The 24,000-nt window shown below is 38.2% G+C and overlaps 1 protein-coding gene across 2 annotated transcripts in view; it reads left to right on the top strand.

Annotated features, from left to right (window-relative positions):
- Nucleotides 1-24,000, top strand: part of svild (supervillin d) — a 69,171-nt gene that overhangs the window by 1,201 nt on the left and 43,970 nt on the right. For both annotated transcript variants that reach the window (XM_038298814.1, XM_038298815.1), the window contains exon 2: nucleotides 18,866-19,326. In XM_038298814.1, the coding sequence (XP_038154742.1) occupies nucleotides 18,986-19,326 (341 nt within the window). In that variant the 5' untranslated portion in view covers nucleotides 18,866-18,985. The remainder of the gene's footprint in view (nucleotides 1-18,865; nucleotides 19,327-24,000) is intronic.

The raw sequence follows: 24,000 nt of genomic DNA, 5'->3' as shown, positions 1-24,000 counted from the left end.
TGCAATGTAAGGTGAGGGCTAGTATGATGTTCCTACATTGCAATAACCTTTCAGAATAGAATAAAGTAGAATAGAAAATCCATTTGTTGTCCCACAGTAGGGAAATTCTGGTGTTTACAGCAGCAAGAAGATTATAGAAGAATAGTCACACAAATGTGAACCTTAGAAAAAAGGGGATAAGTGGGTAACATAATAGTAAAGAGTTAAAAAATATACAAATAACTTACTTTATTGTAAAATGTTTTAACAATATAAATACTGTGCACCTGGAGAATAAATAAGCAATGTACAGCTATGGATATTTTAACTGTAATGGATATTTGAAAATAGCAGCAACAAAAGAGATGTGCAAAATGACAGCAGCATGTTATTTAATTGATGACGATAAAAACTGCAAAATCAGCATGAATGTAACAACTTATTGAGGTTGTTGTGAACAGTGAGTCTTACAGCTGCTGGGAGGAAGGATCTGTGATGATGCTCCCTGGTGCATTTAGGGTGCAGCAGTCTGTCACTGCAGGTGCTCTCCGACTGCAACAGCTTCATGCATGGGGTAGGAAACATTGTCCAACAGATAGGTTAATTTAGTTACGGTCCTTTTGTTTCCAACCTCCTGCACCTCCTGTCCAGAGGGCATCCAATCAGAGCTGGCCTTCCTGAACAGCTTATCCAGCCACTTTCTCTCAGCTACATAGAGAAATTTATCAGCTTTTCGTCACTGAAATCACATGAAGGCATAACGAAAACATGAAGCACTACATTTCCTTTTCATAAAGGAGAACCAATAGGTAATAAAAAATCTAGAAATATATTCCATTTCCTCACAAACTGCTCATTTGTCTTTTAGCAGTCATTCATGGTGCTAGTAAACCAAGCATGAGAAGTAAATGTCAGTAAAAGCATGGAAATCAATAATAATGCAGAAATTAAGAGTTTTGCCATTTGTTGGATAATTATCTTAATTATTTCAATATTTAGTAATTTATTAAAGTTTATGGCGTTGCCTGCAGAGACCAGAATGCTCTTTATAGAATTACTCAGATATAATACACCTTTAATAACCAGTTGGTCTGGTTAAATGCAAAGGAGGCCTTCCAGTTGCTACCATTCATACCTTAATCTAATAATGGCACAGCGCCACCTTAACAAGGGTGAAGGGTGAGACCCATTTAGTTTGCAGACCAGAGATTTTTCCACACATGTTGTTTTGTCTTTGTTGTAAAGAAGACAAAACATAATTTACATATTTCAGCTGGCTGACTGGCCATTCCTTACAACAAGTGGGGGAGGGGAAACTCACATTCTTCTCACTTTAGTCAGAGAAAATTCCTGACAGTCATTTGCATTTTATGAAAAAGATAAATTACTGTATTTTCATGATGGGATTGGTTTAGTAGTTCTCAATTCATAAAACATTAAACTTTGAAGATTAATAGTGGAAATAAGGCAGGTATCAGATCTTGTTAACTAGCTGTTCTCTCCTATATGTATTTTAGTTCTCTTTGATCTCTTGAAATTCCATTTAAATGTGCACATTCATTTTTTTTTTTATGCATTCAGAAAGACTGATGACAATTCGCCTTTGACGGGTTAACTATCATTTTACCTCCCTTTACATGATTTACAGAATGAGCCTCACTGAGCCCTCGTATATAGGCCTTATGGTATTTGAGGCTTTCCAAGCTGTACTTTTCTTGCTGCGAGGCATCCCGGCTGCTTGTGTCACAACAGGCCTCCTGAAACCTTCCTGCTTCATAGTGTTGTGCAGAATGGCATGAAAAAACTGATGCATGAGCTGGTAAACCTGAGCAAGATGCTGCATGTTAAAAATGTCTTAGTATTAATGCTGTGATTTAGTTAAGAATAAAAAGTTCATTATGTGCAGCCTGTGCCTGTAAATTATGGGAAACAGCTGGAGCAGTAGGGGCTCATGCAGGGTTTAGTGACTCTTTTCCTTTCAATAATCTGGAAACGCCTAAGAAAAGGATGGTTGATGTTGTTTCTTATGAGCAGAGGTGAATGTTATCTTTTTTGGTACCTAGTATTGACTGCTTGAACTGTTTTTGTTAGTCAGGAAAATGTGGGTGTTATATTGCTCTTGCTGGAATCTTCATTTTTTTTTTATTTTTTTTTTTTACAAAGGCGAGAGTTTCTCGCAATGGTTCAGAAGTGTGTCCCAGATTCGGGCCCATGCTGCAGAGACATGTTTTGTTCTGTGCTGGAATTTTTTTCCCCTTTGGTTCAACTTATCATAACCAGGAAATGGTTGGGTTTCAAAACCTGAGCCACTGATATTATTGAAGTAAGGAAAGACAAGGTATGCAAGGCTCTTATACAGCCCTGTATCTGTGACAGCTGTGCAAAGTGAAGGAAACTGAAAACAGAAGTGTTGGTCAAAGGGTTAAGCTTAGTTTGGTAAAACCTTCAGGTATTTTGATTTTATTTTTTTACAAATTCATGCCGCTTTTCATTTTGCTTTGTTTGGTCAAACTTGAACGCATTACAGTCAATTCTTCAAAGGTCATGTCCTTCTAATTATGTCATGTCCCTCAGATTACACTTCTCAATTTCTATGAAATAAAAGAATCTCTCAGCCATTTATTTAGCAGGAAATAATTTTTAAGCATGTATTTAACAGCTTCCTGAAAGCTTTTATGTTCTGGAATCTGCTATGTGTTATATGGTGCTTTCAAATGACCTGTCATCAACGTAAAGAATAAATTAAAATGTAAAACACCCTAAAATCCACTTGTTTTGCATTTTAACAGTATAAATGGGTCTATGAGATGCCATTTTATCCTTACAGTGGAGTTTCTTTTTTCAAAATATTTTCAAGTTTGTCAATATTTGTCTCAAAAGCACCTCAGTGCTGTCAGAGATGTTTAATGGTGGCTTTTGGAGTTATATTTTCCTATTGCAGAACTACGTTACTGTCTCAGTACTCTAAAGTTTGTTATGGTAAATACAAAAAGTAGTGTTTTTTCACTGTTTAGTGTTGCATCTCCAGTAACTCTGAGTATACATCAGGTGCTGCAGCTGTCTGCTGCTTAGACTTTACATTGTTTGCAATTTATAAGTTAGCGAAACCTTTTTTGTAATTGTTTATTAAGCGCTGAAATTAGGGCTGCAACTAACAATTATATTTCAAATCGTTTAATCAGTGGATTATTTATCAATTAATCAATTAATAAGCGGTCAGAAAATGGTTCCTTCGAGAAGAATTAAACCATGTGAACCTAAAACTATTCCACTTGAGGGGTTCTAGAGAATAATGGTGGATTACATAGTTTTTTATCTTAAATGCATATCATAAACGTTTTATTTCTAAATCTTTTTACAGTTTTGGTATAATTGCTGCTCTAATTGGGTCTCTCTGTCAGCTAAAGGCATGTTTTACAGTCGCTATACTCCATTTAAGGATTAATCAATTACTAAATTAGTTAATGATCATTCCAATATTTGATTAATCGGAGTAAATTTCAGCCCTAACTGAAATATTTTAGGGAAAAAACAAATGATAAAATCATACTCTGTAGTATGATTATGTGTTTATTGAAAACTGCGGAAACAAATGACACATACAGTATCTGTTGTCAAAACATTGTGATTTTTACCCTGCAGTACACCAAGTTTCTTTTGTTGTGGTATCGTAGTGAGACACAACATAAACGGGGTCTAATCTTAACTTTTTCATTGTAGTATTGCCTTACAGGCATATTTTAGTTGCTTTAAATGTTTTACATTTGAGAAATCACTGTAAAGTCAGAAATATATCTTACTGATTTGAAATATTTGAATGATCTCTAAGGTGAACATACTACTCCACCCTCTCATTGAGGTTTACGGTGTGCTTGGCTGTTACTTAACAGTTAACTAAAATTCGTCATCTGAACTGTAAAAGTTGGCTGCTGTAATGTCGACAGTTACCACCCACACACTACCATCCCTCTCTCTTTTTGCTGGGTCTGTCTTTTCTCTCATTTGTTATAGCTGGACTCATCCAAGCAGTAAAAATATTTACTTAATGCTGTCGGGAAATGATAGAGGGACAAATCAAGATATCCACAGGCAAGAGTATGGGGTGGGAGGGTGGGGGCATTTATTGACAAAGCTAATTCTTGGCCACTGGACCCCGTCCAGCCTCTAAATCAAAATTCTAACTCTGTTTGGTAAACACCTCTACAGCCAAAGGCGTTTATGTTTTTCCTGCACTTCTGTTTAAAGTCGTAGGGAAGTCGTATTTAAATGTCAAATCATTCTGGCTTAAACATGTATGTAAATGTACTATTTATCAGACCATATTGTCCCAAAAGTAAGGAAATTTCTATAAAAAAAAAACAAAAAAACAAAATCCGGTCTTAAAATCTTTTGGGGTTTCTGTTGTTTTATGCAGGCCACTTAGTTATACTTCAGCTTGTACACCTTCATTCGGCCAATCATATATCAACGGTCATCTGTCAATCAAATTTTTTTGGTCAAAGCATCTTGATTCGTATGCCGCAGCTAATATACGCAACGGTTGAAATAAGAAATAAGAATCATTTATTTACCATTGAATTCCCTCCCAGTGTTCACGGGGATGGATGTCTTTGTCTTCAGCAGGCGTAGAGCTAACAGAGCTGGCAGCTTTGCGAGACAAGAGCTCAAACATGTACGGCTGTAAGCCTTCTACACCAAACCAAGCTTCTGCCACCCTGGAGTCGTCTTCCACAACAACTTTGTCTCAACTTTCCTCATCTAAATTTAAAAAAAGTATGAAGAAGGAGACTCTTCCATGACATCCGACACAAAACTCTCCTCCTCTTGCATGTTTCCGCTGTTCATAGCGTTCCTTGACAGTGTCGTTTCTAAGTCACCGATTTAGTGCTACTTGGTCCCAATGGAATTTCCCATTAGGAACCTACTAGCACTAAGTTGCTAACTGGTTAGCAAAATGCTTCCGAGACACCGGCCACAACCAAACATGCTTGCGAATCTTCCGCCACAGCAATCCCGCCCCCTTGATAAACAACCAATCACATTCACTTTATTCACTGGTGTAAAGTTGGGCACAACTCGGGAGAATCTGGAAATGCAGCCATAGGAATGGCAGCTTCCCTACGACTTTAATTGACACATATCGTTGAGCTTCATAAAGGTAGTTCATGCAGAAGTTGCGTTTTGTGCTACATTAGAATTTCAGTTAACAATAGTGATGACTAAAAACGAAGCATAGGAATAAAAGATGCAATTAAAACAAGTGGAATAATGGCCACCTCTTTGCTTTTATGTCTTCCATTTGTCCATTGTCTTATTGTCCATGTGAGTCACAGATGGTGCCTTTTAGGAGTCACTGAATAATACATGCATGCTGAAATGTATAACAGCTAAACCATATGTAGGAATCAACACAATGCTTTCAAAGCAAATTGCAAAGAGGGATTAATAAATTGGGTGACTAGACACCACTGAGCCAAAGTTTTAAGTTTAAAATCTGATTTTAACTTAAATTCTGCATTTTTAATCTAGTTTTTGCTTTAGAGTTTTTAAAAATAATATTCAAATTAAGTATACTTATTATTAAAGCAACAATAAACTAGTTATATCCGTTTGATTTTGGAATATGCAACAAATTTTGCTTTTTTTTCCAAGTATAATGTGTTATTATGTTGGGTTTTCAAACGGTTTAATTTTTTTCATGTGATGCAGGCAATAACATCTACTGTTAGTTCATTCTTTTAGGCTTTACGCTCAGGCTTTAGAGATTCCTCTTTTTGCTTGCTGGCTGTTGTTTTGAGGTAAACTTGAGGAAGTGTTGTAGCCTTTTTATTCAGGTAGAAAGGACAACTAGCTGTCATTAAATTGTTAGTACATCTACTGTTAATGCTCTATCTTTGTTAACCCATCCCCCTGCATTATAGCAGACTCCTTTAGCCCCCTGCTCTGCTGCATTCCAGCTGGCCAGATGGTGTCTGCTCTGCACAGTGGACACCAGAGGGGCAGGAGGGAGGAAACCCCACTAACAGGACAAGACATTCCACCCCACTGATTTTCACCCCTCTTCATCTCGCCTATTTTCTTTTTTCTAGTTTTAGTTAGTCCTGCTCTTATTTTACGGACAGACATTCTGGGAATAGAGTCCACAATGAAGTGTTTGTCGGGGCGTGGAAAAATGTCATTATGGTTTCTTTGGGATGACAGCTCTGCTTTTACTCAGCAGGGTTTTCTGAGTGGTGGTGACAGCAGAAAAGGCCTACTTTTTACTCACAGTCCATACAGCAGCCAAAAATCTGGTTCATGTGGACATAGTTAGCCAGAGTTATTGTCAGAAGTGTGGTTATTGTTGGCTGCATTGACTTTAATTGGAAAATAGGTTGTTGTCATTCATTTTCTTACCATTGAGATTTTTTTTTTTGCTTGAACTTGTCAGAAATGCTTTTGTCATCTTTTAAATCTAAACCTTTACACGGCCGCAGAGAATAAGGATATCCAAAATTAATAGTAAGGAGTGTCAGGAAGTAGGCGGAAAGGGAATACAGTAAGCACTGAACATGCAGGACCAGTGCCATTGTCCATTTGTGCTTTTTCCACTAGGAGTAAAATAAATAAATAAAAGCAAATTAAGTTTGAAGAGGATGTGGCTCTAATTTTATACAAAAATCTAGCAATGGAGAAGATTTAGGTCGTTAAACTCCCAAGAACCAATGTGGGGTTTGTTTCTGGCCTGCTTGACACATCTGACAGGCATCCTGCTTACATCTGTTGTTCATACGTGTGTGTGTGATCTCGTTTTGGCGTCAGAGTGAGGACCGTTTTTCTGATTTCACCACCAAAGGGAGGACATTTTGCTGGTCCTCACTTCCTATTTTGCAAATATTAGGTTCAGGACTACAGTGTAAATTGAGTTTATGTTAGGATGGGAGGGGGGCTGTCAGGGTTAGGGCATAGAAAGGAAGTTGGTGTAAGTTAATAGGAGTCAACTCATGGTCCTCACTACATTTAGCAAGATGGGAATATATATGTGTGTGTGTGTGTGTGTGTGTGTGTTTCCCCTCTATTTACAGTCTAACTCTTTGTCCCAGTCTTCCGGCTTTCCATTTGCTGCTTTCACAGGAACCCTTAAATGTGATGTAGGGGAAAGCAAACAACACACAGACAGAATGTGGCACAAACTGACAGATATGCAACCAAACCATGATACAAAACAGGATATGATGCAAATACTCGAACACTGCAATCATGGAAGCCTGAGGGATGAGAAGGAAGTGTGAGGTTTATGGCACTTTATCAGGCTAGGGGATCATATGCATGCAAACAAACAAATACACACAAACACAGACTTTGCATTGATTTCCATTCATGTCCCTTTTATATGTATGGCTTAACCCAGCCCCTTTACCTAGTCCTGAGAATACCAAAACATATATAACTCTAAACCTAATGTAAACGTAATTCACACATTAGTCTTCACCCTAAACCCTTAACCCAACAAGTCTCCACAATGTAGCATCTTCCTGGGAAATTGGCCTTACACTGTCCCAACAAGGTAGCAATTATTTGAACACACACACCTGCACACTGCTCTGTGTTTAATGCAGAAGGCAAGCAGCACTCTTTGTCTCCGTGGTGACTGAGACGGCTCCGACCTGAGCCGGTCAGTAGGTTTTTACAGTGTCAGTTACTCAGGCAAAGCTGAAAGCAAGCATGAGTACCCCCGGGGGGTTATTATGTCAACTGCCTTTCGGGTGACTGGCTGCAGTCAGCAGGACTTCTGGTAAAAGGGATTTAGGCGTGTTCGTGTCCTCGTGAGGCAAACAGGGGCCAGAGGGAGGTAGGGATTACTCAGGCCTTGTTTTTGTGCCATCCTCCTTCTCCTTTGCAGCACCCCCTGCTTATCCTGAGGACTCGGCTAGAGGCCTTTGACATCCTGGAAACACATGCAAAACAAAAGCCTGTACTGTTCAGCATTTCTTTTTCTCCTTCACATCTTTGCCCTCTGATCTCTTCGTCCTAATCTACATGCTTTACTATTTCCTCTGAGCTCTTTGTATCCTCTTGCTCTTTTTACATCCGTTTCTCCATCTAGGCATCCTTTCCTATTGCTGCTTTTCCTTCCTCTGCCACTTAATCCACATCACTCCCTCTTTCCTGCTTGTCATTATGGCTTAAAGGTCGAGTGGAGTCCAGTCTCGTGAATGCAGACTTGTGCTGTAGTAGATAAACATGCCCTCCTGTCAGGATCGTCCTTCAAACCTCTCTTTTAATGGAAGCTCTTTAGGTGTAAGCCTCTGAAATTTCAATTAAAACTTTTTTTTCACCATTTGTGCCTAAAGCGCCTTTAGTGCACCAAGATTAGTTTTTAATGAGAAACATGTTGGCCACTCTGCATGTGGCTGATTGCTGTATAAGGATGGCTTTAAAACCGCCTCTCTCCCCCTCCTGTGCCTAGTTTGTCAGTTTAATTCATTGAAGTCAGCGTTTAACATTCACTTATACGGAGATTTTAATGGGTCAAAATCTTTCTAACCTTTCAGTTAGAAAGGAAAAGGCTAAAATCCTAATTTTGTATGCCATTATTAATCTCTAAATACATTATCGCAAAACGTCAAAGATTATTATTATTATAGCATGGGTGCGGTTATGGTGCTGTCACACCTTGACAATTAAGCAAGTGTATTTTTGCTGGTGTATATTGGACACACGTTAATTGTAAGTTATGCATATAGTGAAGAATAGAATACAATTAAACTTTATTGTCATTCTACTGTCACAAGTACAGAGCAACCATATTAATTCTCTGCATTTAACCCATCCCCTTGGGGAGCAGTGGGCTGCCATCGTGCGGCGCCCAGGGAGCAGTGTGGGGTTAAAGGTCTTACTCAGGGACCCAGAGTGGCAGTCTGTGGGAGTGGGGGATCGAACTCAGGATTCCAAGCTCTATGCCCTAACCACTAGGCCACCACTCCCTTATGTTGTGGTGTCTACCTTATCCAACCTGTATAATCCCCTTTATAGGGTGAGGGTGAAAGTGAGTGTGATGCATCCTGCCTGCATTCATGCCCACGGCCAGGACCAACAGACTTCCTTGCAGACATGACGCTGAATATGCTGCAACTGCAAGCTTGTATGTCTGTCTGTCTTTCTTTTGGGTTAACAGTAGCTACGGTGAATTTAGAGAAATCTTCTTGTGATTTATATGAAGGCCAGGCGCCTCTGGGTGCATTGCTGCCCCCCTCAGGAAACTGGCTTGTACATTTCATGGGTTAATTACACTGCTGTGTGTGATGCATAAGTTAGGCTGTTGTTGGACATAAGTTACGGACTCATTATGAATACGTTATGTATACGCCCAAAATTGAAAAAATACATAGTAAGTTCAGCGTATGCCAGCATTTTAGGAGCTTCTGGCACGTCTGCATACGCTGGCTTAATGGTGAAAGTGTTACAGCACCCATAGCATTACCAAACGAGCTGTTTCCCTGTGTGCGTTACAGAATGTTAACCCACACGTTAGCTGTGAGATTTCTAAAAGGCTCCATGCACTAATCAAATCCAGCACCCTTCTTGTCAGAGATTTAAGGTATAAAGCAAAGCAACTTGCAATCACACTTTCTTCAGCCTCCATTTGCTGAAAGTCGTTCTGCCCTCAGAATGGAAATCCTGCAGAAATGTCTCTAATATTTATTGGGAAATTATGAAACCATGAATGTCAAATTCAAAACATGCTTTGAACTTCTTAACAATAAAGCTGGTAATAATTCTCTTTAGAAAATTTGAACTTTTTTCATGATCCTAGCAAAGAGCGGTAAATGTCTAAATCTACAATCTACTTTCTGTTTTGTTGTAGAGGCACCTGGTTTTCTCAGTGAAGCAAATTTTCCGCTCCACCTTTTTCCCTCAGGAAGAAAGTGGATCAGCCTCTGGCCTTCTTTATAGTGTTTCCTCTCATTTTGTCCATGGCTCCAACGCAGTGTTCTAATGGGTCTCTGCTGTCTGTGGTAATTTTAGGTGGATTCCTAAACGTTAACAGTGCCAGCATGTTGTACACAAAGCAATACCAAACCCTCTCCAAAAGCTATTTCAGGTGTTTATGCAGTGTTGTACATTTTAAACCAGGAATATGGAGATGGGTAGATCTCTTGAAAATAACCTTCAAGGTTTTGAGCTGAGATTATTAAACAATCATTAAACAAGATTTACTTAATGGAACCCTTTTTAGATTAATTTGATGCTTTATTTTAAGGTAAACATCCCTCTGTCTTGCTCTGGCTGTTGTCATTTAATGACATGTAGAAAGCTGGGGGCTCGATAGTTAAAGAGGAAATGTTTGCCATCCAATTGCTTTCATGCTTCCCTGTTTGAGTTGTCTCTTTGCTTCCAGGCTGCAGGTTATTCTGTCTAGAAAATAAAAAGGGTTTTATTTTTTGTTTTACGTTTGAGCCATGCAGCCTTTTTCTATGCAAATGAACTATTCCTAAGGAGGGCTGTGGCTGCATTCCTGTCCTGTCATTCTTGCATGAACATGTGGTTTCTGCAGGAATAACAGACTGTTGGGCAACAGGTCAGTGTTTGCTCTCAGGCGGGTTTCTGCCTAGTCTTTATCTTTGACCTAAAATATGCATTTTGTAAGCTCAGTTTTGCCCTTTTAGGTATTGATAAGAAGCATCCATTTTGATGTGTCAAGTTTCTATCGCTAATTACATAAATAACTTTTAGAAATAAAATATTTAGCTTGATGCATTTTCAATTTCTTTCTTTATGGATGTGAGGGAACAAGGGATCATTTCAAATTGTAAGGTAGTATACACTCACTGGCCACTTTATTAGGTACCCCATGCTAGTAACTGGTTGGACCCCCTTTTGCCTTCAGAACTGCCTCATTCTTCGTGGCATAGATTCAACAAGGTGCTGGAAGCATTCCTCAGGGAGTTTGGTCCATATTGACATGATGGCATCACACAGTTGCCGCAGATTTGTCGGCTGCACATCCATGATCTCCCGTTCCACCACATCCCAAAGATGCTCTATTGGATTGAGATCTGTTGACTGTGGAGGCCATTTGAGTACAGTGAACTCATTGTCATGTTCAAGAAACCAGTCTGAGATTATTCCAGCTTTATGACATGGCGCATTATCCTGCTGAAAGTAGCCATCAGAAGTTGGGTACATTGTGGTCATAAAGGGATGGACATGGTCAGCAACAATACTCAGGTAGGCTGTGGCGTTGCAACGATGCTCAATTGGTACCAAGGGGCCCAAAGTGTGCCAAGAAAATATTCCCCACACCATGACACCACCACCACCAGCCTGAACCGTTGATAGAAGGCAGGATGGATCCATGCTTTCATGTTGTAGACTCCAAATTCTGACCCTACCATCCGAATGTTGCAGCAGAAATCGAGACTCATCAGACCAGGCAACGTTTTTCCAATCTTCTATTGTCCAATTTCGATGAGCTTGTGCAAATTGTAGCCTCAGTTTCCTGTTCTTAGTTGAAAGGAGTGGCACCCTGTGTGGTCTTCTGCTGCTGTAGCCCATCTGCCTCAAAGTTCGACGTACTGTGCGTTCAGAGATGCTCTTCTGCCCACCTTGGTTGTAACGGGTGGTTATTTGAGTCACTGTTGCCCTCCTATCAGCTCGAACCAGTCTGGCCATTCTCCTCTGACCTCTGGCATCAACAAGGCATTTCCGCCCACAGAACTGCCGCTCCCTGGATGTTTTTTCTTTTTCTGACCATTCTCTGTAAACCCTAGAGATGGTTGTGCGTGAAAATCCCAGTAGATCAGCAGTTTCTGAAATACTCAGACCAGCCCTTCTGGCACCAACAATCATGCCACGTTAAAAGTCACTCAAATCCCCTTTCTTCCCCACACTGATGCTCGGTTTGAACTGCAGGAGATTGTCTTGACCATGTCTACATGCCTAAATGCACTGAGTTTCCGCCATGTGATTGGCTGCTTAGAAATTAAGTGTTAACGAGCAGTTGGACAGGTGTACCTAATAAAGTCGCCGGTGAGTGTATGTATGCCATTAGAACAGCACCTCCAAAAACAAAATATCCTTGAATAAAGACGATAACTGATCTCTGTAATGCAACAATCAGTGCTGGAATCGACTTTTTGCTTTAGGTTAGCTTTAAAACAGGAGGTTCTGGTTGCTCTGAGGAATTTTAAAACTTGGCTTAATGAAGTGTAATGACTTAAAAAAGCCTTTTTGCTTGTATGTCTGTATCATTTTACAAATGTTATACTTAATTCCCTTGTCGTTAAAATCAGTGCTTTCACGAGACATTTGAGGAATTGCTGCTGCCGCGTCACGCAACCTAGATAAATAAGCGATGCTTAAGTAAGAATTAAGGAGTTTATTCATTATTTATATTTACCAACGGCATCATTTTTGGCATAAAACAGTTTAAATTAATGCAGACCCTCTGGATCGATTCAAATTTTTGTTCTAGCATGCCCTATACTTTTCTAGTTAATATCAGCGAGGCTTTGCTTAAGAGTGAACAGCCATGCCCTCTACTGGTAGGCTGCAACACTAAAACATTAAAAGAAAATCCTTGTAAATGGACGTTATTAGTTGGATGGAATAATTGACAATTAATTGCAAGTTGATTGTTTACATCTCTAGTTCCTCACAATTATAGGGAAGACTACAGCATTGATAATTGTTCAGCAGGCACCAATAAGAGTCTTGTATTCAAATGTCCCAATAGAAAGTTAAGTGGAAGAAAAAAGGTTTGTTGAAAAAGGTCTACATGAAACAAGACTACAACTCCTCTAAAAGGAGGCAATGACAATTCCAAAGCTTAGGGTGGATTTAGATCAGTAGAGTCCAGTCAGAACCAGGATTTATGTGGCTTAGCCGCACTTCTTGTGTTAATCCATTCAGTAATGAGAGACAAACTGAGCAGCTCGATGGTCCGAAATCTTCTAATCACATAAAATTAATTTAGTGTTTAATTTGAAAGACTCTCTAAAGCTATAGAGAGCCACAGAATCCAAACTGCCTTAATTGGGAATTTTTTACCAATCAATAAGGGCTTGACAGTATGGCCAAATCTTGTTCTTTCAGTTTAAACATATATTTGTTTACATAGCTGTTGTGTTGCGTTGTTGTTTATGTGGATCTATATAAACAATTTAAAATCTTCAGAAAGACTAAGAGGGGTGACCCCAACAGATGCCTGTTTAAAATCGTGAAGACAATTTGCCACGTCTATGAAGCTCGTCCAATATAAAGTTTTAGAAATAACTGTTAGAACACATCTAACTATTCTTATTTTTAACGACAAGCTTGACAGATTAAATTAACGTATAACTAGGTGATAATTATCCTCTCCTCGTAATTCAGTCCTGGTGGTCTTCCCTCTTTCACAGTTTCTGTTATTGCCTCCTTTATTTTTTTGATTGGCGTTAATGTTCAAAAAGACAAATGTATCTAAGCCAATAAGCCTGTGTTCACAAATCCCTATAATGAATCAGCAAAACAATTCAACTCTAAAATCGGAGACCTTTACCAGGACGTCACCTTATCATAGCCACTAATTTTGTTGCTAAAATGTGACCTGTTGGAGATTTTACTTGTAATCATCAAAATGAACTATTTCTTAAATATTTTACTCTATAATTCACTCTTTAGGTTGATAATAAGAACAACCTATTTGTCTCCTGAATGCTGTAGTGTTTTTTTTTTTTTTTTTTTTTATAAGTAAACCACATTAATTAAGTTTTAAAGTCCTTTAGTTTTCTTTCTAAAATGGTTCAACAAAGTGTAATAAACTGATAATTAATGCTTACACTGATCCTCAAGTTGCAGTGCTTCTTTTTTTCGAAACTGCAGATTCGTGAGTATTTTTACAATTACTTCTTCCTTCTCATGAGATCTGCGGCGCTGAATTACTTTTTTTTTCTGCAGCTGGTGAAACTGTAACAAAGCTGACTGAGTTTAAAGTTATTAGTAACAACACTAATTTTGTGCACAAGTAGGATATGAAAATGCATTCAGAAAAAAACAGGAAAAAATTTGAACCCTAAATTGTTACTTTTTACTGAAAAGGTTTATTCATCTGGTTGGATCTAAACAGCTTGATTTATCATGTTTGAGCTGCATTTCAACTTCTGCATTGGGGATGAATTACGGCTGGTAAGTTTAAGACATTCATTATGTAATAGCCTCTAATTACTGCGCTCTTTCGTGTGAGGTAAAATTTATATTGTTGTACTAAAAGAGGAAATTTAAACACATTAGTGCTTCTGGCTGTTACTTTCTTCATACATTTTTTGTTATGGCCAAGTTTATGAGTAATTTCCTTTATGAAACAATCATTTGTTCTCATAGCTATTGACGAATAAGCCAGATGACTGGAAACGGAAGGTTTTTTATATGCTCAGTAGTCGCAGAAGTAAAATTTTCCACGTAAATCGATAGGTACTAGTGTGAGCCAAACGACAGGAACGCCATCAACAAATACCTTCATAAATTTCACTTTTCATTCTCAGAACCTATTAAATGTAAAGTAATCCTCCTACTTTCCTGTTAAATGCAGATGGGAGCACGATGACTGCGTTTTTTCCCCCCCACAGTGTATGATTTTTTGTAACTTTTTTTTCCCAATCAGGCTCTACACATCTGCATGTTCCTGCAGGTTCCTGCTGTATGTTTGCAGAAATAACCCTACATAAGTCAGTTCAGCACCAGAGCACCATGTAAGCGCTGCTGTTAATTTCCTAAGAAAACAAACATTTTGGATGCATCCACTTTTGCTGAAGGGAATGAGATATGACTCACCAGTATGTTTCAGTCCCCTCTTTGTTTCTTAAAATAACTGTGGCAGCTTCCAAACAAAGCACCCTAAATGTACTGGGTCTAAATGGCCCAACCTAAGTAGACTGTGTAGCACTCCTTTTATAGGTAGGCGTCTAGGTGATTATGTAAGTGTGTTCGTGGTCCTGAAATCATCATCCAAACTCGGGAGCTCTTGCCTTCATAAGGCAGTTCATACGCTTTGTTTTGGAGTAAGGTTGAACTTAGAAGATGCCTTAAGCCTGTACCAACAGCTTAGTGCAGAGACTTTATCGTGTTGTTTTATTAAGCAGTTTGTTGCAGCTTGTTTCCTGCTTTGCTCATCCAGCTTGTTGATAGGTCTTTCTTTCTTAATATGTGAATGTTACAGGTTTCTGCCATTCTTAATGTTAGTTGTACAGCTAAAATGTTTAAGAAGCATAATTTTCCACTTTTTCATAAGTTGAGTTTATTTATAATAAGGAAAAAAAGTATAATTGCATATGCTTTTATACAATATTAAGCATCCACATTGCCAGTCTTCACTTGGTGGTAATTCTCGGGGAAAAAAATTCTTTAAACTTTTGCTGCTTCCCCTTCCTTTTCTTTTCATCCATCCATATCTGTATGAACATTTTCAGATGAGCATTGACAAATCCTTTCACTTTAGGTGTTTCTTTTCCTTTTATTCTTCAATGTCACCATAGTAAGTGAGGATGTGGTCATTTCTTACTTCTGCATTTATTGCACTCTTACTTAACGTTTTCAGGTGCCAAAAGGAGACCTTTGCAGGCGATATTTTGCAGCTATCTCTGCATCAGAGATATTTTATACTGTTTGACAGCCAGTGATTTGGCCACAAAGGCTCTACAGCAATGCTTCCTAACGCTGGTCCTCAGGGGACACAGTCCTTCATGTTGAAGATGTGTCTGCTCCAGAACTGATTAAAATAATTGCATTACATCTCCAACATGCCCTCAAGTGCTGCAGAAGCCTGTTAATCATGCTTTCATTCATTTAAGTCAGCTTTTTAGCATCGGGGAGACGCCCAAAACATGCAGGACAGGGGCCCCCGAGGACTAGAGTTAAGAAACTTCCTTAACGATTCAATTCAGTTTTCTATTTAGCATTTTTTTTTATAGGGCCCAACCTTTTTGCTTATAGGTCAGTGTTTGCAGACTAGATGGGGACTATGGGGTTATAAAGGCTGAGCTCCAGATTTGCTGAAGATTGTCAGCAGTCTAGAATAGATTTTGAATCAGCTAATTTATTCCCTTATTCTATTTTTTGACGTTCCTTTTTTCACTTTGAGTCTCTCATTACTAACATTGTCCAGACGCAGCACTCTGAATTATGTTTCCTATATCCCATAAAAGTGAGAACTTATATGTGGAATCAGGTTAGGCCCTGTCATTTGAAGGAGACCTGGGGGCTCTATTAAATCAGTGCCCCTCTTTATAAGTATTTTCTCTTTCTACTCCTTGAATGTTCTAAGGCATCATAAGCATACTTGAGCTATGAGAAATGTCTGTGGAAAAGCCCCTGTGCTTGATGTGTGGAGTGGTCAGACACAGCACATAATCATTATTGCTCTTGTCAGCTGGCTTGTATTTATGTGTGTGTAGTTTTATGCCTCTACTTCCATGCAATTTGTGGTTTTCTGTCCCAGGATTACTTAATGGAACTGAGTGACTTCAAGCCAACCTGCAGATTTGTTTTCTTTCTTTACCTTTCCACTGACAGCCGTTAGTTTTTCTCAGGGCAATTGATTTAATTAACATTTTTATTGTGTTAGAACTTGTAGAAAGAGATATTTAACAAGTCTAATAAATAGATTTTGCAGAATGAGAGCCAGGTTGTCGGTGATAGTTTTGTTAAAGGTTCTTTTGAAAATGTACATACTGTTTTAATTTGATACAGCGACAAACTGTTTTGCCTCTAATTTCCATTTTATATGACCAAAGTTGCACATAACTGTGAGGTAAAGGAAAAAAACAGATGTTTTTCTCACCTTTTTTAACTAATAAAAATCTTAGAAGTGTGTTCTGCCTGTGTATTCTTACCTCTTTTTATTCAAACTCCCTTAAATAAGCCTGGTTGAAATTGCTACTAATTGCAATAAAGTGTTTGATTTAATTTGAGGCCCTCAGAGTTGAACACATGTCTAACAAATGGCATCATGTAAAAGAAACAAAACAGACAGATAAGGAATAAAGTTCTGAAGCATTTTAAAGTAATTTTAGGATAATAAATCTAACCTAAAATCCTAAAAATATGATCCAACTATGATTCACAGAAGCAAGAGGGCCATAAAACCTCCAGAAGTTCACATCTTGTGTGAGTGAATCTTTGACCGGACAACTGTTCAGGCACAGTCTGTCCTGTAATAAAGAGTGGCAAAGAGAAAGAAGATAGTTTCCATAAAGAAAGCTATATGTCCTATCCGTTTGCCTAAGAAATGTGGAGACAGAAAACATGAGGAAGATGTTTTCTTTTTGAACAGATGGGAAAGAATATGAACATTTTGGCAGGTATGCTGAATGCTTTGTGTGATTACCTTTAGGCATTATCCTTAACATGCGATGGGAGCTGTATCATAATGGATGTTTATTTTAGCAAGAGAAGGAAAGTTAATTAGCTGCAATCCAATTGAGCCAAATATTGGAAGAAAACCTGCCAGAATTTCACTTTCCAGCAGGAGAACAACCCCAAACAAGCCAGAGTTAAATGTTTTGATCAATGTTTTAGATTGGCCCAAAGACCTCACATACTCTGTGGGATGACTTGATCTCTGCCGTTATTTTCTAAGTCACTTGGCCGAGCTTGAACTGTTTTTGAAAATGTGCAGCTATATTAAATATTATGGTATGACCAATAACCGATAATTACAGATTTCATATCTCATGTATTTTCTTGCCATTTAGACACCATGAAAACCAACCACGCTGTGGACATTGTTTCTTTGCTTCATTTAAACATCCGCAACGCTGAGCTGGGGGCTGCATGGTGTTGCAGGGGGTAGCACTGTTGCCTTGCAGCAAGAATGTTCACATTACGGTTCCTATCTCAGGGTCTTTCTGCATGGTGTTTGCATGTTCTCCCTGTGCAGTTTGGGTTCTCTCCCGGTACTCCAGCTTCCTCACACAGTCCAATAACATGATTGTTAGGTTAATTAGCTTCTTTAAATTGTCCTTAGGTGTGAGTGTGCATGGTGGTCTGTCGTTGTGTGTCTCTGTGTTGCCCAGCGACAGACGAGCGACTTGTCCAGGGTGTACCCCGCCGGAGGTGGGCACCGGCCCCACTGCAACCCTGACAAGGACTAAGCGGGAATAGATGGATATATGGAACCCTGAGCTGCATCACAATCACTGACACATAACCTTACAAATACCACATTGCTTATTCCTTCCCCTTTTCCTGATCAAAAACCGAAACTAGGTGAAAATAAATATCAAATACCGTCCCACTTTTACTTATGTGACCAAAATTGATATACTTAAAAATTAACAGCTGATATTAATTTTATAATTAATATTATTGAGCATCCCTACTTTTTTTTGCAAAGTAGAATTTCCAAATATTTTGTAAATGTACAAAGATTGGCCCTTTTTCAGATTTCCATTTGTGAAAAATGTTGAAAGCAGTGAATATTTTTCTTTTTTATCACTGTTGTTTACTACTTGGCAAGTTATAAAAAAAAAGTTCAATAATTTTGAATAATTTAGAAAGGCACTGTGTTTATTTATTAAAGAATGCACATACAGTATTTCTCAGGCTCTGGTTCTGTTTTGGATGTTGAGTCATTGTGAGTTGCGTTTGTCCAATGCTATTATAAGTTCCAAATCAAGCAAGCAATAAACTTGGCTTATAAGGTTATTTTTATGTCTGCCTCTCACTCTTTTTTTCTCTTCCATTCTCACCCAGCAACATTTATTGGAATAAATGTTAAATCAGAATCTTGTGTGGTTTCATGAATTTTTGGAGTTTGCTCACTTTTTGAAAAGAGAAAATGTCAAAGTTCCACAATTGTTAAGTCAATCATCTTAAATTAAGCAGTTGAGTAAGATGACCTAATGCTGTTTTCTTTCTTTGTTTGCAGCATTGTCATGGTTTTTGGGTGACCACTTGCTGTCCAGGGAGCATCGACTGAAAGCCAAAAACCAGATTAGTTGAACAACTTGGCTTGAATCTCATCACCTAAACAGATCTGAGCTACATAATGGAGGCAATAGACACCTTGCAGAGCTCTGCCCCAGAGACGAAGGCTGAGCGGATTGCTCGCTACAAGGCAGAGAGAAGGAGGGAGTTGGCGGAGCGCTATGGCAACACAGAGGAATTCACCTCTAAATATGTCCGTAGGGACCGGAAAATTGGTGAGACATCTGAAACAGCGTCCTCTGGAATTAAGGAAAGAGACAAACACGAGGATAATGGGTCAGAGGCGACGTACTCCAGGAGGGGATTGAGAAGTAAAACTGCAGACTCCAGTGATGAGGTCACCCAGGAATTGGAGACAAAATCGGAGGCCTTGTCCTCTATAAAGGTGTCTTCTAACTTTAGGTGAGTGCAGAGCAAACACATATCTCTTTAATGTTTGTGCTGTGCAATCAGTGAAACAAAGTTTAATAGCTATGGTTAACAAAGCTACAGATGGAGCAGTCCTTTAGAAGGCAGATCCACTCCAAAATAAATTGTAGCACGTTCTTTATTTGAACTTGTGTCCTAAGTTAGAGTTGATTTCTTTTTGCATGTGGTTAAGATGTTATTGAGTTATGTATAATGGCTTCCTTTTGAGGTATCCCCCTAGCATGGTGGAGGAAGTCTTTCTATAAACCTAAAACATGTTGCTATTTTCAGGGAAGTGAAGTTCCAATCTGACCCATTAAGGGAGCACTTAGTGCTGTGTGTTGTTTGAAGTAAACACAAAAGTGAAGCTCTTCCAAAAATGGTGATGTGTGCAAACTAGAAGTTTAAGAAAATAATTCCTTTATTACTGAAATTACACACTTACTGTTTTAATTGAATTGCACAATTCACATGCTGATGGAAGCTGGGGATTAAAAAACTGTCATGTGGAAGACTGAAAGTCTGCTCATTGCTTACTTGAAATGTTCCTGTGGGGTTTGCACATACACAGAGAAAGAGCATGTCCGGTCACAGGTCTGAGGATGTTGCAACTGTAATCAAGCTGTTGACTGTGCTGTATGCACATATCCCAACTTGTCTGATCCTGAAATACTGCCTTAGGAAAAGAGAAGAAGAGATGCTTTGAGAAATACTGAGATTTTAGCTCCTAAGGTATAAAAATGTATTGAATACAGTCATGTTATTATATGGCCAAAACAAAAACTTACTTGAAGTTGTGGTCCTGGAATCTCAAGAACTATTCTTATCTCATGTGATCAGGGTTAAGTTCAGCCAATAAGGGAGCAACAAACCATATCTATTGTAGGAATGAGTTAAAGGCTTAATATGCATGTCTACATTTGTTCCCTCATGTACAAACTCTGCACCAGTATAATAGTCAAGTGTTTTATATTTTGTAACTTGCATGCAGCTGTCCTCTTGGCCAGGTGTTACTTGTAAAATAGATTTTATATCTCAGTGGGACTAACCTGATGAAAAAAAAAAAAAAAAACTAAAAATAAAACGTAAATAAAAATAATTACAACTTACAGAAGAAAATTTGAACTTTTGACTGCATTAATTAACCATTACAAGCCTATAAACACTGTTTTAACAGCTATAAGCTGAGCTTCTACAAATATGGTAAGAAAATAAAATGTTAAAAATTAAGCATTTTTTTTATGCCAAGTTTCACAACAAATATAGTAAAATCACCAATGGGACTTTTTATATCTGCTGACTATGATACTAATGAAGAGGCACATTTAGCATTTTCACTACAATCTGAACTGCATGTGGATCTTATCAAATATTCCCTTTTCCAGAAAATAAGAATTTGTTTCTCAGTAATATATACAAATGCTATAAGCAAAATAAGAGTTACGTTTGGGCTTATCAGTAATTCATTGCCAATATATGTATGTAGTGCTATCATTTTATTTAACAGTTATATGAGTTTTAAACCAATTTCCAGTATTTTTATCTACAACACAGTGCCCAGAAAATGTCTTTGATTTTGATGAATGACCCATGGACACAACTATATGGAGGCATGAGAGATAGTTACCTTTTTATTGTTCTTAGACTATTTTGTTGATTTTGTTTTGCAATTATTTCTGAAATGTTGCTAGAGTTTCAGTGACATTGCAAAACATAACAAGTTTGCAGAAGTGTCTGTTGGGGCCTGTCTTGTCTTTCTGAGGCTTTCATATTGTTTATATATATCCTTATTAAAATCATGTCTTATTGAGTGAAATTGAGATATATATGATATAAGTTTTGGTCACATTGTCTAGCCCTTGGTTGTGTTGTCTTTTTGATCTTGCATACCTGTCATGTTGGTTTCCATTATTTCAGGTTTGTGACGGTGTTAACTGTATTTAATGACTCTATTGTATTGTCTAATGCAAAAGCATTGAATGCAGAACAAAGAAAAGGCATCACCTTTAACGGTTAAAAAGAATCAGCTATTATTCTGTTTAATGTCTCTGTTTACTTCATGACAGGCTATTATCTGCCATGTTCTACGATAACTATCCCGAACTAAAGAACTATTACATTTATCATGTTTAATCTTACTATTCCAGGACCTTTCTGAAAGTTGCTGCCATAGTTTACTGTCGTCTTTGTCAACATGTTAAAATAACTGTTAAAATGTATAAAGGAAGCTGAGGCCAAGCTTTCCCAGTGACAAGAAAAAACGTCAGCTGATGCGTCATTCCAAAAGCCGTCTAGGCAGTTATTAAAATTTTGCCTCAGTTCATCCTTTTTCAGACCTCCTATATGCCTTAATTAAGACTGCTGTCATCAGGAAAATATGTGACTGCCATAATTCTACAGAAAAGTGCTTTACCTGGAAATTGCATATCATTTCCTTACTATTGCATATTGGCTTCACTGCTCGCTTTTAGTATCTCAGAAAGTCACTAGAAATACACATCAGGTGGGGGGATTTAGGGCAGTTGGAAGGCCATCAAACTGGTCAAGTATGTTACCGATACACAGAGCATGAAGGTCAAGGAGTAGTCCTTTCAAGCAGTCCTTTTCAGTCGTATTTCACACGAAGATTGGTTGTGATTCTCTATATTGTACAGCTCTAGCAAAATATTTGAAGTAAGAATTCTTAGACTGTGTTGCATGAAAGACTCTATAAACTAACACTCTTAGGTAGAAGTAGTAGTTAAAGGGTAGTAGTGTCAAATTATATACAGTTATTTACCTGTTTAATCTTTATTTTCTTCATACACTTATATATATTCTATTTTTAGTCATCCTCTAATAGACAAATATGGCACTTGTCTAAGAATAATAGATAAAATGAAACCATTAAAATGAAGTTCAGTTTTATATAGTTTCAGGAATGTGCTCCATCACCGTCAAGACCCCCAAATCAAGGAAACTAAAACTACTAGGGCTGCAAATAATGATTATTTTGCAAATCGATTAATCTGTCAGTTATTTTTTTTAATTAATAGCCTAAAAATAGCCAAAGGTTCCCTTAGAGGAGACTTTTTACGAAATTAAACTAGCTGAAACTAAAGCTTTTCCACTTGAGAAGTTCTGGATAGAGCATATTGACAGATTTATTTTTATCTTGAATGCAAAGATTTTAAATAACTTTTACAATCTTGCTAAATTTACTGCTTTAAATGGGTTGCTCTGTCAGCTAAAGGCATGTTTTACAGTCTCTATACTCTATTTAACAATCAATTACTACATTTCTTGACGATTATTTTAATAATTGATTAATCTGATTGTTTCAGCCCTAAAACTACGAATGTAGTATTGCTCAAAGGTCTTCTTGCTTTGTATATTATTAATGATAAGTCCTACATGCTTTAATTGATTGGTTAGTTGCTGTCTTTGATGTTTTTAACCTGAAACTTTCTAATGAACGTATTTTTTAATTGTTCAAAAGCATCACAATTTCATGCTATTCCTTTCATTCAGTTTAAAGTTCTATTTTATGAGATTCCAGAAAAGGTGGTGGTGTGAGAAAAGTTTTCCCGACAGTGCCATGTCGAGGATGGTGGTCAGTTAAAGGAAAAAAAATGTCTTAGCAATTTGTCAAAGCCGTTTGGAAAAAAAAAACAGAGCTACACCCATTTTGTTAACATAGAGCATTTTCTAAACCACAGCTTGCAAACCAGGAGCAGCCAAACGCAGGCTCTCCTCTGACCTATTTATTCATTTGCTTTTGTTTTATTTAACCTTCTTTAAAGGAATAGTACACCCAAAACATGATTAGCCTTCATTTTCTACTCACCCCCATGCTGAACAACACTCTGGAGTACTTTTTTGATATCTCAAATGCATCTGGAGATCTGGGAGGCTTCTTGCTGTCTGCTGACATTCAAATAATGGAGGTCTATGGTGCCCGAGGCAGAAAGGTCCATAAAAGTCCACAAAAAACGTGTCAATATTCCTCCATACTGCTCGTCCAATGTATTCCAAGTGTCCTGAGTGGGTAGCATCCAGAATTTACTCGAAACGAAGTCATTTAGAATGTTTTTAGAGCATAAACAGTAGTGTATAGGATTTCCTGAAAGCGCGCGCCGGCGTGTTCATGACGCTACGGAAGCCGGCAGACCAAACCAGATGAAAGTGCGCATTCAGCGTCTGCTCTGCTGATAATGCAAGCGTAGAAGAAGAAATGTGCTGTTTACCTGTGCAAAGAAAGAAACAACGAAAGAAAAATGTCTGAGGACTTCAGTGTTGAGGAAGAGCATGAGTTCTTTGCCGAGCTGAATGCGCACTTTCATCTGGCTTGGTCTGCCGCGGTTTCCGTAGCGTCATGAACACGCCGGCGCGCGCTTTCAGGAAGTCCTATACACTACTGTTTATGCTCTAAAAACATTCTAAATGACTTCGTTTCGAGTAAATTCTGGATGCTACCCACTCAGGACACTTGGAATACATTGGACGAGCAGTATGGAGGAATATTGACACGTTTTTTGTGGACTTTTATGGACCTTTCTGTCTCGGGCACAATAGACCTCCATTATTTGAATGTCAGCAGACAGCAAGAAGCCTCCCAGATCTCCAGATGCATTTGAGATATCAAAAAAGTACTCCAGAGTGTTGTTCAGCATGGGGGTGAGTAGAAAA

The sequence above is a fragment of the Cyprinodon tularosa genome, unplaced genomic scaffold (assembly GCF_016077235.1).
Source record: "Cyprinodon tularosa strain WSP-4 unplaced genomic scaffold, ASM1607723v1 ctg416, whole genome shotgun sequence".
Taxonomy (NCBI): domain Eukaryota; kingdom Metazoa; phylum Chordata; class Actinopteri; order Cyprinodontiformes; family Cyprinodontidae; genus Cyprinodon; species Cyprinodon tularosa.
This window is presented reverse-complemented; position numbering and strand designations above follow the sequence as displayed.